The sequence below is a fragment of the Ictalurus punctatus genome, chromosome 6 (genome assembly GCF_001660625.3).
Source record: "Ictalurus punctatus breed USDA103 chromosome 6, Coco_2.0, whole genome shotgun sequence".
Lineage (NCBI taxonomy): Eukaryota > Metazoa > Chordata > Actinopteri > Siluriformes > Ictaluridae > Ictalurus > Ictalurus punctatus.
In genome coordinates, this window is record NC_030421.2 from 24,048,887 (window position 1) to 24,062,300 (window position 13,414).

The window sequence follows — 13,414 nt, forward strand, 5'->3', positions numbered from 1 at the left end:
TGATACTGAAACTCACTCTCGACCGTAGTATTTCGGCCTGTTTTCAACCTGCGAGACAAGAAGAAAGAAGTCAACAAATAATCCAAGTAAAAAAATAAAAACAAAAACACAATAAAATAAAAAATTTAAAAATGAGGACAGACTTCCTGTTATATTGGTGAAAAAATCTTTCAAGGGCTGTTTTCCCACCCAATATGTCTGTAACAATGTGTATTATACTGTACACTGGGCTTTTTGCGAGTATTTTGCGAGCGTGCCAAAGTGTTGTCACAGGAGGAGGTTCTCTGATCCTTTCAAACTTTAAAAACAGGGGTGTTTAGAAAAAACAAGTGATTTTAGAGTATAAGCTACAGCTAGAAAACACCAGAACATCACAGTGGGATGATTTATAATGTATGATGGGTATCCACAGAGCAGGGATCTGCTGAGAATAGGTTATTACAATCACATATTAGCATAATAAACCCACAAACAGCACGCCCAGCTGTTTAACCTTGAAACGACTGTGAGACGGCAGTAATCAGAAAAAGTCATGAAAATGGATCTCATGCAGATTACTATGATATTGGCTTGTTTGTAGACACATCAACTTCCATTTCTGGCTTCACGTCACACGTCACCCTCCCCGCACGATGCACACATTTAGTTTGTCTTATACAGCAGTGGAATAGCAGTAGTGCTTTAAAAAAAAAAAAGAAAGAAATATACAGAGAATGAGGTAACGGAATGGTGTTATTTTATATGGCAGCTTTACAATACTCCAGGGAAATTTGTCTAAACGAGATTTTCAAAAATAGTAGATATAGTATCAGTTCTTCCAGAACAAGCAGTGTCGTCTATGAGCTGTATGTAATCTATAAGCTGTATGAGTTCAACAGCATAACCTGTTCAGCTTCACATAATGAAATCCACAGAGCAGGGAAAAGCTGTGTGTGATATACTGACGAGACAACATGTCACGGAATAAATGAGCATGGGATTGCCCAATTCAGCCCTTTATTATAGTGAAAATAAGAAGGAGGAGAGCAGTTAATGAGAGAATCACAAATGCTTAAGAAACTGTCAAGTAGAAATATGTGGGCAACTATGAAACTATGTGGGCAGGCATACAGATAGTATGCAGTGGCAGAAGGCTTATATAGGTGTGTGTGGCTAGCTTTCCGGAATTCTGCTCATTTTGTCTTGCTTTTAGGTTTTTAAAGAAAGAGTAGGATTCTGGAAAAATCAAACGTAAACGTCAACATTGCAAACGTGCACATGTAGACAGATTGGCAGTGATAGGTCAGTGGTTAAAATGCTGGGACTGCTCGTTCAAATCCCACTAGTGCCAAGCTGTCACTGCTGGGCCCTTGTGCAAGGCCCTTAACCCTCAACTGCTCAGTTGTATAAAAAATGTTTTTTTGGATAACTGTAAGCCTCTTTGGATAAGGGCATCTGTCAAAAGCCATAAATGTAAATTTCACTACATTATTACGCTACACGATCTTTGGGGCTTCTGAAATGCAGAACAAACTGAAGATAAGATTAAACCAAAATATTAGGAATATGCCATTGAAAGGTTATAAAGATAAGGTTGGGGGGGGGGGTTACACACAGAAAGAACAGCAGGGAAATGAACGGAAATTACCCGAGGAACAGACTGCATGTTTGAGTGAAAAATCTGCTCTATACACAGAGGAATGGAAGAGAACTCAAGCCTGAAGGTTTCAATAAAATGGGTCAAACAATGATGATTCACTCACTGCATTTGCCCTCACTATTAGATAAAAACAGGAAAGACATTATGAATAAACAAAATCATCTTTGCAGCCACACTAACAGATTGTAATCTGATTTAACTTCTGCGTGCGCTGGTGGTACAAAGGCAGTACAGCACCAACCTGAATGCTTAGTGGACCATGTGATGAGCTCAGCATAGCCACAGCCCTTAGCTATGATTAAAAATGAACACGCTGGATTACGTCACGGGGACAGACCGTCCTAGAGCAGTGGAGCCTGATGTGCTGCAATGCCATTGTTCTGTCCTTCCAAAAACTAATCTCAGATGCACAGTGCAGAGAGACTTACAAACTGCCTCTACTATCCACATAACAATCGATAAATCAATAACACACAGACAAATAAGGCCTGATACTTCCTTTACAGCCAGGTCCATAAATTCTTAGACAGTGACACAATTTTCATCATTTAGCCTCTGTACACCACCACAATGGATTTGAAATGAAGCAATCAAGATTTGATTGAAGTGTAGACTTTAACATGAATATTACATTAACCATTTAGGAATTACAGGAATGGAAAACGGACTCCCTCCATTTTCACTGGCTCAAAAGTCATTGGACAAACCAACATAATTATTAATATAAATAATTTTTAATACTTGGACACAAATTCTTTGCAGCCAATGACTGCCTGAAGTCTGAAATCCATGGGAATCACCAAATGCTGAGTTTCCTCCCTTGAGATGCTTTGCCATGCCTTTACTGCAGCTGCCTTCAGTAGCTGCTTGTTTGTGGGTCTTTCTGCTTCAGATTAGTCTTCAGTAAGTGCAAAGCATGCTCAATTGGGTTGAGGTCAGGTGACTGACTCGGCCAGTTAAGAACATTCCATTCCTTTGCCTTAAGAAGCTCTTGTGTTGCTTTCAGATTATGTTTTGGATCATTATCCATCTGTACGGTGAACCGCCGTCTTATCGGGTTTGCAGAATTTGACTCAATCTGAACAGAAATTATAGCTCTATATGCTTCAGAATTTCTCCTGCTACTTCTATCAGCAGTCACATCAATAAACACCAGTGACCCGTTGGAAGCCATACATGCCCATGCCATAACACTGCCTCCACTATGCTCCATAGATCATGAGGTATGCTTTAGATCATGAGCCCTTCCTTTCCTTCTCCATACTCTTCTCTTGATCATTCTGGTACAAGTTAATCTAGGTTTCATCTGTCCAAAGAATCTTGTTCCAGAACTGGGAAGGCTTTTTTAAAATATGTTTTCCAGCAAAGTCGAATCTGGCTCTGGGGTGTTACCAGTGGTTTGCATCTTGAGGTAAACCCTCTGTATTTACATTCATGGAGGCGCCTCTTGATTGTAGACTTTGACAATGGTATGCCTACCTCTTGACTTGGCTAAATGTTGTGAAGGGGGTTTTCTTCACCAAAGAAACAATTGTGTGATCATCCACTTTAGTTGTCTTCTGTACACGGCAATCGCATCTTGATTGTACACTACCACAACTGATTTGAAATGAAGCAGAGGCAAAATTACAAACATTGCGTCACTGTCCACTTACTCTGTTTCTTGTGTTGTGGGGATAAACAGCCAGCTCAGTGTAAACTGTGGTAAATTAGAGATCTTATTGACTATAAAAGGTCACTGGATAGTGTTTGGAAAATCCTTATGAATAAGGCAGTAGCAAATGAAGAGTCTAGCTCTTGCTCCCATGCACACACACTTAATTCAGCACATTAGCATATCAACAAACACTTCATGATCCAAACGAGGTTTATAGGAGCAAAGTGCACACTAAAGAGCAATGCTATAAACATCCAGAACTGCTCTGTGTTATTCTAAATTAGGAAACAATGAAATAACACTACCACTCTCAGTGTTATGTTTCATCCTTTTTTGCGTTATCATTCAATTAAACACTTCTCCAATAGCAAAATATGCTTTCCCTCCTATCTATATCCTATCACTGCATTAATATGTGGTTCTGCAATGTGACGGCAAAGGAAGAATAGATAGTAACTCCACACTAATATGAAAAACACAACAACAATCCAATCAGGATAAACTAAGCCTGTAGCCTTACACCCTGCCTGCAGCTTTATAGTGCGAGATTACGAAGAAGCTGCCCAGACATCATAGACATCTGCACTAATTAGAGCTCATAATCAAGTCAACTGAACTACTTAAGGATTTAGACAAACAATAATCCCAAGGAGCAGAGCCACTCTTCCTGAGAAATACAGAGAGGCGTAACCATGCTAATATACACACGGACCTTCAGGGGCCGCAGCGGCTGACATCAAGAGGAATTTGTGCATAAATTTGGTTTAAATGGCTTTACACAGGGTGTTTGACTCAGGATGTTTTGTGATATTCTGCACTGGGGGTTCACAAACTGTCAGCAACTGTAAAATTCATTTCATAGACCCATCATTTAAATGTGTTCAAATGTGAACAGTTAATATTTAGGCTATTTATTGAAACCATTGTGATTTGTATTACTGAAATTTCCACCAGTGGAACACGTATTCAAGTTGACATTATTTATAGGTTGACTTGCTTTTGAGCTATTCAGATCTGGATTAAATTCATTCAATTCAAGTGACCAGGAAACAGGCTAATAACTACAAGAGCTCCCTAATAAATGTGATAGTTGATAAATGATGTATTGTGATTTCCACGGCTGTAAGAACCGCTCTTGGAGAACTATTGTTCTTCTTTCTGCATAGTCTACGACTCGCAAAGTAATGATGGTGCGAGCACACACATTGTTTTCTTTGCGAGACAGCAATTTTGCCTATTGCTATACAGGTAAAATGTGGAGTTTGTGTACAACAACTAAAATAGCTGTAAACGTAACATCTTAAAATAGAATAAATCATTTTACATTTCATTCCATTCCAGTGAGCCCCATCAGCATGGTGCCATTCTGCTCGCTTACCTAACAACTCAAACGCCACCCCCCTAATCGAATGAGTACCAGGATCCATTTAGCGAATCTTTTAAGCTGGTACTGTTAAATATATGCAGAACCTCAAGGCAGATCATGCATGACAAATGGGACTCAGTCACTAGATACAGTAATGAAAATAAATACAACAGTAATAGCAGCCAATTCCTCTAAAATTGACAGCAAATATTGCTTTAGTAGCCTTAAACACTGCCTTTGAAAATGTTTGCATAATAACCCATTTGAGAGATGAAGGAGAGACAGTGGATGATGTGTAATGCTTAGAAAACATTGCGTGAGGGTGCTCGGCTCCTGTTGAGGGTTCGCTTGGGGAAACTGGAGACATATTAGCATATTCTGAATGAGATGTAAATCAGGGTTTTTGGACTCCGTTTGTGGGTATTGCACAGGGTTAAATCTCCTGCCACATACAGACAATGCCTCTGCCCAGGGGAAAATGTGCTTTTCAATAGCCGGCTTTGATGTACGAGCCTACAGCAAAAAAAAAAAAAAAAAAAAAAGATCCCAAAATGAAAACTTAATGACCTCTGGAAGAAGAAACATGCAAACACATGGAGACATAGTTCACATCAACTTGCCTGTATGTTAATCCATGAATAATTGTGCATCCATACTGCTGAGATGGAGCTCTGGGAGCTGTGTGTTTCTGGTTGTATGTGTGTGTATACACACACACACACACACACACACACGTGTGTGAGAGAGGCACTAGGTGAATTACAATAACAACAGGCAAGCCCATCACTCAGCAGCTCAGTCTCGCCTCAAACGATCACCCCCTTTTGTTTTCAACAGTCTTTTATTTTGTGCTAATCACACAGCCCAATATTGTGGCTTATTTATTCAGCACAGTATCTGTTTACTTCACATTTTCAATGAGGATGAGCTTAAACGATCAAAATAACAGTAGTTAAATGATGCCCATCAGACGCAGTACAAGTATTAAATGATTTAGTGAGAGGAGAAAAATTTTAAACTAGAGTTTTCTCGGCTTTCTGCTAGTATGTTCCCTTTCTAATAAAGTACCTCATGTTGAAGATGTTGTACTATATTTACATCTGTAAATTATTTTTTTTAATACATAAAATTATGACATGTTATCAATGCTCGAACATCCTGGTTTGATCCGTATCTTATGACCATTCACCAGACTCTTGGCCTGGTTGCATTTCCTCTCGTCTCTAAACCCATTACCAACTGCAGCACTTCCAGCTATCTACTTCAGCCTACAGACGCTCTCAGACACTATAATGATAATACAGATGAATAATTCAAAAGCATTACCCTCCCTTCCTCTAATTAACACTCCTATCTGCACGACTAATCTGGTTCTGTGGATGGATGGGAACGGAGAGAGCGAGGCTGCATTCTGTGTTAAATACAGAGTTCGAGTGATATTTTCAGTAACACACTGTTTATTTTACAGCTAGATTCCGGGGGGGTGGGGGGGGGGGGATTGCAGTCCAGACTTTCACGCAATTAAAACAAGAATGCATAATCCGATAACAACCACTGGCCTACTTATGAATAATCGCATGGATTTGAAACAGTTTAATCAAAAGAAATGAAATTATAAATAGATCCACTCGTGAAGGGGTAATGAAGCGTCTCTGGACATGTGAGGAAAAATTCAAGTATATGAAAGTGTGTCAGGACATGGAGAGAAACCATTGTTGTTGTTTGTTACATAAATGAATGAGATATTAGTAAAAAAAAAAAAAAAAAGGTCACAGACAAAAAAAAAATCTGTGCTGGTTCATCTCTCACCTCACAAATGCATGTGACTCGCCGAGGGTGTGGCGCCTCCTGCTGGAGCTGATACACTAAAACAACAACACAACAATCACAGCATCCTGTACAGTACAGACAGCAGCTCATCTAGCATGTAGACTGAATGTGCTAAAGAAATAATAAATGTCCACAAATGATACTTTAGTTCAATCATATAACGTGCTTAATTCTATGTGGTACTTTAGGTAAATACTCTTTCTAAACAAGAAAAATTAAAACATATCAAAGTTCATATCTAATCCAATGATATGTGAGCAGGATGATGCATTCAAACTGAATTAATACCGCTTCACATTGCAGTTTGCGTGGACATAATACCAGTGTGAAAAACGGTCATTATTATTCCCTGTGGTGTTCAGTTTTGTTAATAAATCTATGCACCTTTTGCAGATTTTACAGTACTGTGCAAAAATCTTAGGCGCGTGTAAGTTATAAAGTGAAGATTCTTTCAAAAATAATCAAATGAAACATTTTCGACATAAAAAGTAATGAAATGAACAAAGTCGATATTTGGTGTCACAACACATTTCTATGTAAAAAAAGAAAAAAAAAGCATCAGTAATCGCAGATATAGGACTGGGCGATATGACAAAAAAAATCACATCACTGTACTTTAGGACGGTTCTAGAATACACGATACACATCATGATATATAATTTAGCTAACAAACTGTCTGCAAAACAGTAGAAAAGTAAACAAAAACAGGTTAAACTGAGTTTGACGATACTTTACTTTAATGTCTACAAAGACACAAAAGATTAAAGAAAAAATAATTAATTATGGCAAATCAGCAGTGTCCGTCCAGTACTATTTAATTTGTAATTATTGAAAATGGAGAAAATAGATCACCATACCAATGATATCTCAGAAAAGTGATAATCGGTATCATTTATCACGATACTGATATTACATTGATATATTGCCCAGCCCTATTCAGATACACTTTGTGCCATTTTATTTAAGGAAACTGGAGAAGCTGGAGACTGTGTATCTGTGTTTAAAAAACCTGATTGCCTTCATAAAGTTTTTTTTTGTCTGAAAATTGGTCTATGGCATTATTTTCTTTACAGACACAGTATTTCTGTAGCATTTAATTTTTGGCTGGAAAACTAACGTGTGGAAATATAAAATGTTTTTTAATGGCTCAATGATGCAAAAGTCATGGCGAAAACATTGTATTTTTTGTGTATTGTATGTTGCACTGTACCGAATACAGCAGTTTACTTTAAACATTCAAAATGTGTTACTGTTGCTACATATATGTCATTAGTAATCATAAATTCATTAGTAAATCACAATATTTTGCTTAAACCAGTGAAGCCACATTACTATTCAATACAACACAGTGATGTGAATGTGGTCAAATAAAAAACAACAACAACAACAACAAAAAACAACTTTACTCACAGTAAGACTTCCATACTGGTGGTCTATATTCATCATTATCTGTCAGAGAAAAATTCAAGACATTACAGAACGGTGATGAGATTTAACACATGACCTGTCAGCTAAGATAACCCAAGTAAGGATATCTTTACAAAAATAGATATACATGTAATAGACAATATTACATTGTTCACTTTTGAAAGTAGAATTAGATTTCATATTAATACTGACTTTATACTGAATAAGTGCAGATATACTTGAGTCACAAAACAATTCCTGAAACCATCACTAGATTAGTTTACACTGGTTACAAAAGTGCACCCTCTAGTGGAGGGAATATTATACACATACTCAATGTTTTTTTTTTGTTTTGTTTTTTAAATTAAACTTTCTCTAAATACATTATGATTAGAGTACAAGCACCAGTGGCGTAAACTCAATCAGTGAAAATTTTGATCTACTATAGTACACAGAGTAAACAAACACGTCAGGTATTCAACATCAGTCACTTTAAATTCACTAGATATTGCTAAGAAAGTTAGCGTAAAAATGAACTACATTAAGTACAATGAATAGCAGGATGGGGATAATAAACAACATATCAGTATTATTCTCATTTCCAAATATTCTAACATATACTCATCTATCTATTTTTGTCAGTGTAGAATATGTTCTGCAAATTATAGCTTTCTTCACTTATAAAAAAAAATAAATAAATAAAAAAACTACATTGTGCGCCAAATTTCACCCATACTATATTAATACTAAATATATTTTACATTTAATGGTTAGAAGTACATTCTGAGGCATTTCTATTAAAACATCACCTAATATGCTGTATCTAGGAAATTACACTATTTTAAATTACACCAATGCTAGGTCCCACATTTCACTTGATAAACACTTCTGTGCTTTCAACACCCACTTTGATAAGCGTCTATTATTAGTATTACGTCAGGTGACTGAACTCATAGTAAAATCTTTAAGTCCTTGGTATTCTTATCTTACCATCAAGAAATCACTAGGCATCGCAGTTCCTAGCTAACAAGTTTGTTCTTAACCTCGTCACCAAACAGTTGAAAGGAACATCTACTAAGGAATCAGAAGAAGATGTTTTAAGCTAAGAGGAAAGGGTGGATCCACTGTTTTTCAGTTTCATTAAAGAATTTCAGCAGTGAAAAGTCTTTTTTTTTTTTTTTTTTTTAATAAAACAAAACAAAACAAAAACTAAATGCTTACTACTTGTAAAATAAATGTCCGGCTCATTGTCTGCTGATGTGTGTGGAAAATAATTAGAGGATAGTATTGATTTTACAATTTATTTCACATATCAATCTGTACCTTAAAACAACTGTTACTTTATAGTCAGTGAACATCTAAAAGAAAAACTGAATAATAAGCGGTCAGGAAAGGCATTTACTGTCTGATTTATAATATGATTTACAGAGGACTTGGATATTCTCAGTTAAACTGCAACATACAAACCATTTTTAAAGCTCAATTGCAATGTGGACTGACTGCCGGCAGCAGACCTTTTATGATTAGGTTATAATGGATACACTTTCAAAATTATACCATATATCTAGTCACTTGAACTTACCATTACACAAAACATTTACAGCTCTTTAATTCAATTTTCAATTCAAATGTATTTGTAAATTTAACAACAGGTAGCTTTACATAAATTGTAAAAGCAGATTTATAGCCTTGGACATGACCGTGGAAAAGGAAAAATTCCCTGAAATGACAAGAGGAAACAAGAAGAAACCTTGAGAGGAACCAGACTCAAAAGTGAACCCATCCACTTCTGCAAGACACCGGATAGTGGGATTGTAAATCATTACCCTTCTACAACTGTATACTGTAAAGAGAAAAAGTACTGAGCATGCTGAAAGGATGCATTACCTAATAATCTCTCCGTCTCTTTACCTCCCTTTCCCTCTGTTGAGTCACACATGATTTTATGGAGACGCCATTGATCCTGACCCTTTCTGCACTCCGGACCTGCCTGATCCATCCTGACAACCTACCTCTGGATGGAGCTCTCATCAACGGGAGGCTACAGCCTGGAGATTGCTGTGGATGGTGCCGCTTGAAGTACCATGGAGATGGTTTTGGACCTCAATTCCACATGGACATTCTCGCTGTGGTTGCTGGGATTATGGTTATTGCTATGGCATTAGGACTGCAATTACCACATACAGTTTTGCACTCAGGTCTCCTTTAGTGAACAGTGGACTAGTTAAACAAAACAGACTTCATATAAAAACCATAATGAACTCTCTTTTACTTTCACACGGTCCGTTGTTACCCAGATGAGGATGGGTTCGCTTCTGAGCCTAGTTCCTCTCAAGGTTTCTTCCTCATATCATCTTAGGGAGTTTTTCCTTGTCACCAGCTTGCTCAATGGGTATAAATTCACTCACTTAAAATCTGTATCCTGTGATTATATATTTTTGTAAAGCTGCTTTGAGACAATGTCCATTGTTAAAAGCGCTATACAAATAAAATTTGATTCAATTGAAAAGTATCATATTAGGAATAAATAAAGACTGTTCAGACTTTATGATTACTACAGCAGTTCTTAAGTTTATATTTGTCAGTCCGTACAGGATTTCGCTGTAACCAAGAACCGCTGCAGTACTCAAAGACTGTATTCAGGTAAGATTATCCTGTTTTTATTCTGATTAGCTATTTTGGGTTAGTGTAAAATCATTGTACAAAGTTTGCTTCTCAAAGAATACTGAACACAAGATGAAGCTGTACAATAAGGGGGCCCTTAAACAGGCACTAGTTCATTATTCATTCAACAGTTTGTGAGGGAAAAGAGAGAATAAGGACAAAAAGAGCTTTTCATGTGCTTAATAAAGATACCTGCTGGTGCTTCACAGGTTTAATGAAGAGCCTGAGGCAGGAAACGCTGCAAAAATCTCTCAGCGTTAGTACTCAGAACAATGCATCTCCGGAGGAAAGAGGCTTTAGACAATATGTCACAAGGACTCTCAAAAACCTGGTCCTTCTTCACTACACTGCAGGCCTCTCCCTCTCTCTGTCTCCCTCTCTCTGTCTCCCTCTCTCTGTCTCCCTCTCTCTGTCTCCCTCTCTCTGTCTCCCTCTCTCTGTCTCCCTCTCTCTCTGTCTCCCTCTCTCTGTCTCCCTCTCTCTGTCTCCCTCTCTCTGTCTCCCTCTCTTGAACAGAAAGGGATTTTTCTGAGAAGTGAAAGTTTCCTCTGGCTTTTATTTACAACATGTCCAAAATGCAAACTGTCCAATTCTAAGACACTTTCACTAATCCCATAAATTCATAATGAAGCAGTACCTGTTCTGAATCCTTCTGACATTGTCTTTAATTATTAAAACAGTGACAACCAAACTATTTCTTTCCCATCGGTTTCCCATAAATATATATATATATTTTTTTAAGTACACGAGTGCATGAGCCAGGAAAACAGCTCTAAATTATTACAATGAACTTGCAGTAGTGGAATCAAGTTCTCTATCGTATTCAGAGATATTGCACGATAAATGTTTAACACCGCACAAAAGAACGAGACGCTCCTGCATTTATAAAGTCTGGAGGAGGAAGGAAGGAAGACACCGTGGCTCCGGACACTCTTGTGGAGACGTTGTTTCATGCCAAATTAGGCTGTGTCCCTCCATCATTGTGCTCCTCCTATGAGTCAGCTTATAATATTGACAGAAAATGGCTGCTCCTTTATCTAGAGATAAGAGCTGCAGGGACAAGCACATCCTCTCCATGACTAGTCATTTTACCAACAAGTGTCTGAGATGGTCAGGTTGCACGTTATTGTATTACTGTGCCCTTCATTCATTTGTCCCCTTAAGCTCACTAGTACTTAAGTAAGTGCTGTAAGTAATACTTACTTAGAGAAAGAAAAGAAGACATGTATAGTATGACAACATCAGCTGTTCCCTCAGTAGTGCTCTTAAAGGCTGAACTGCACACAAAGTCCCCAGGGGAAGAAATTGAATGAACCTCGTGCTTTTAAATAGCCGACATTTCTGAGAATAGTTTATTTATTTATTTTTACACATCAGTCCGATAGTATATTCCCGAAACACCTGCAGTAACAAATAACTAGAAGCATGATACAAATAAAGGGAGCGTTGTAAGCTAAAAACGAGTAGAACCTGTTGGCTGTGATTAGGAGCCTGTTAGCTTGGCCAGTCTATTGTTGATTAGCAACGGCAGAGACACGCTGCCGAAATCCTACACACCCTTCAGGGCTTTACTGCAACGTTTTCTTTAAAATAATACTAAATATCACTTAAGTTTTCCCCACAACGTTTAAGTATAAGAGCAGTAATATGTGGTGTAACTTACCGAAAACGAGGATAGCCATGTTATTGCTGTTAATTCCACTGGACAAAGCTCTGCACTGCAGCGGCAAGTTCCTTCCTTCTCTCCCGGTCTCTCATTCAGAGATATTCCATGAAAGAAAAGCTTCCTCACAGAACAGGATGGATGAATATATATATATATATTTTAATTCTCTCACTACACTGGGTCTGTCTTGATGTCAATGTGTGGTCCTTTTTCCCCTCCACAGGCTTTGCAGAGCTAAACTTTGAACCCCACCGAGTCTTATCTACTCCCCATCTACATTTAGCGCCACTCTCTACTTTAAACTGGTAAATGGGTGTTCCACTCTGGTGTTGTCTCAAAGCAATGTCGCTGATCAGCACTATTATTCAAGCCCGTTCATTTGTCAAAACTGGTTTGCTAGCGATGCGCGGCACTCTAAGCTCCGACTCACTCTGAATCCCTGTACTGAAGCCGCCATGTTGTGAGGCCACGTGACCCAAAGCTCAGCCTGTCCCCAGGGACTGCAGCCTCTTCATGGCGCGTTACCATGGAGACGCTCTGCCTCAGCATGATGAGGTCACGGTCATGATGCTGCATTTGGTGTCTGGATGATAAACAAGTTATAACCTGTTGAGCAAGGTGACAGAAACAATATTGTCCTTGTGGTCTTCTGTGTCTACTCCAGTAACGTTTAATGAAAGGAGCTAAATGAATCGTTGACTTTTTTTTTTTGCACAAGCTGCATGTATTCACAGTATAAGGTGCTGTTTGTTTGGATTTTTCAGTATCAGGAAGTAGCCAGGAATTTCTTACAGGGTGGATGAGGAAATATACTAAATGAATGATATCCATCCATCCATCCATCCATCCATCCATCCATCCATCCATCCATCCATCCATGTTCTACCGGTGACTCCTTTTCAGGGTCACAGGAAACCTGGAGCCTATCCCAGGGAGCATTGGGCACAAGGCGGGGTACACCCAGAGGAAACTCCCGCAGCATGGGGACAACATGCAAACTCCGCACATGCATGGTCCCGGCAGGACTCAAACCCCGGAGCCTGGAGGTGTGAGGTGAACATGCTAACCACTAAGCCACCGTGCGCCCCCAGGCTGATATGTTTAACTAAAAAGTTAACCCTGTTGAAAATAACAGAACAATAGAAACCCTCACAGAAATTGTATTGGTTTTAATGGAACCTTTAA

The 13,414-nt window shown here is 38.3% G+C and overlaps 1 protein-coding gene across 1 annotated transcript in view; it reads right to left on the reverse strand.

The window, feature by feature from the left end:
- Positions 1-12,715, reverse strand: part of chn1 (chimerin 1) — a 47,049-nt gene extending 34,334 nt beyond the window's left edge. Inside the window, exons 1-4 of the mRNA XM_053681041.1 lie at positions 12,227-12,715; positions 7,903-7,941; positions 6,472-6,527; positions 17-48 (exon numbers count right to left, since the gene is read on the reverse strand). Coding sequence (XP_053537016.1) covers positions 17-48; positions 6,472-6,527; positions 7,903-7,941; positions 12,227-12,245 — 146 coding nt within the window. The 5' untranslated portion in view covers positions 12,246-12,715. The remainder of the gene's footprint in view (positions 1-16; positions 49-6,471; positions 6,528-7,902; positions 7,942-12,226) is intronic.
- Positions 12,716-13,414: the final 699 nt, after the last annotated feature.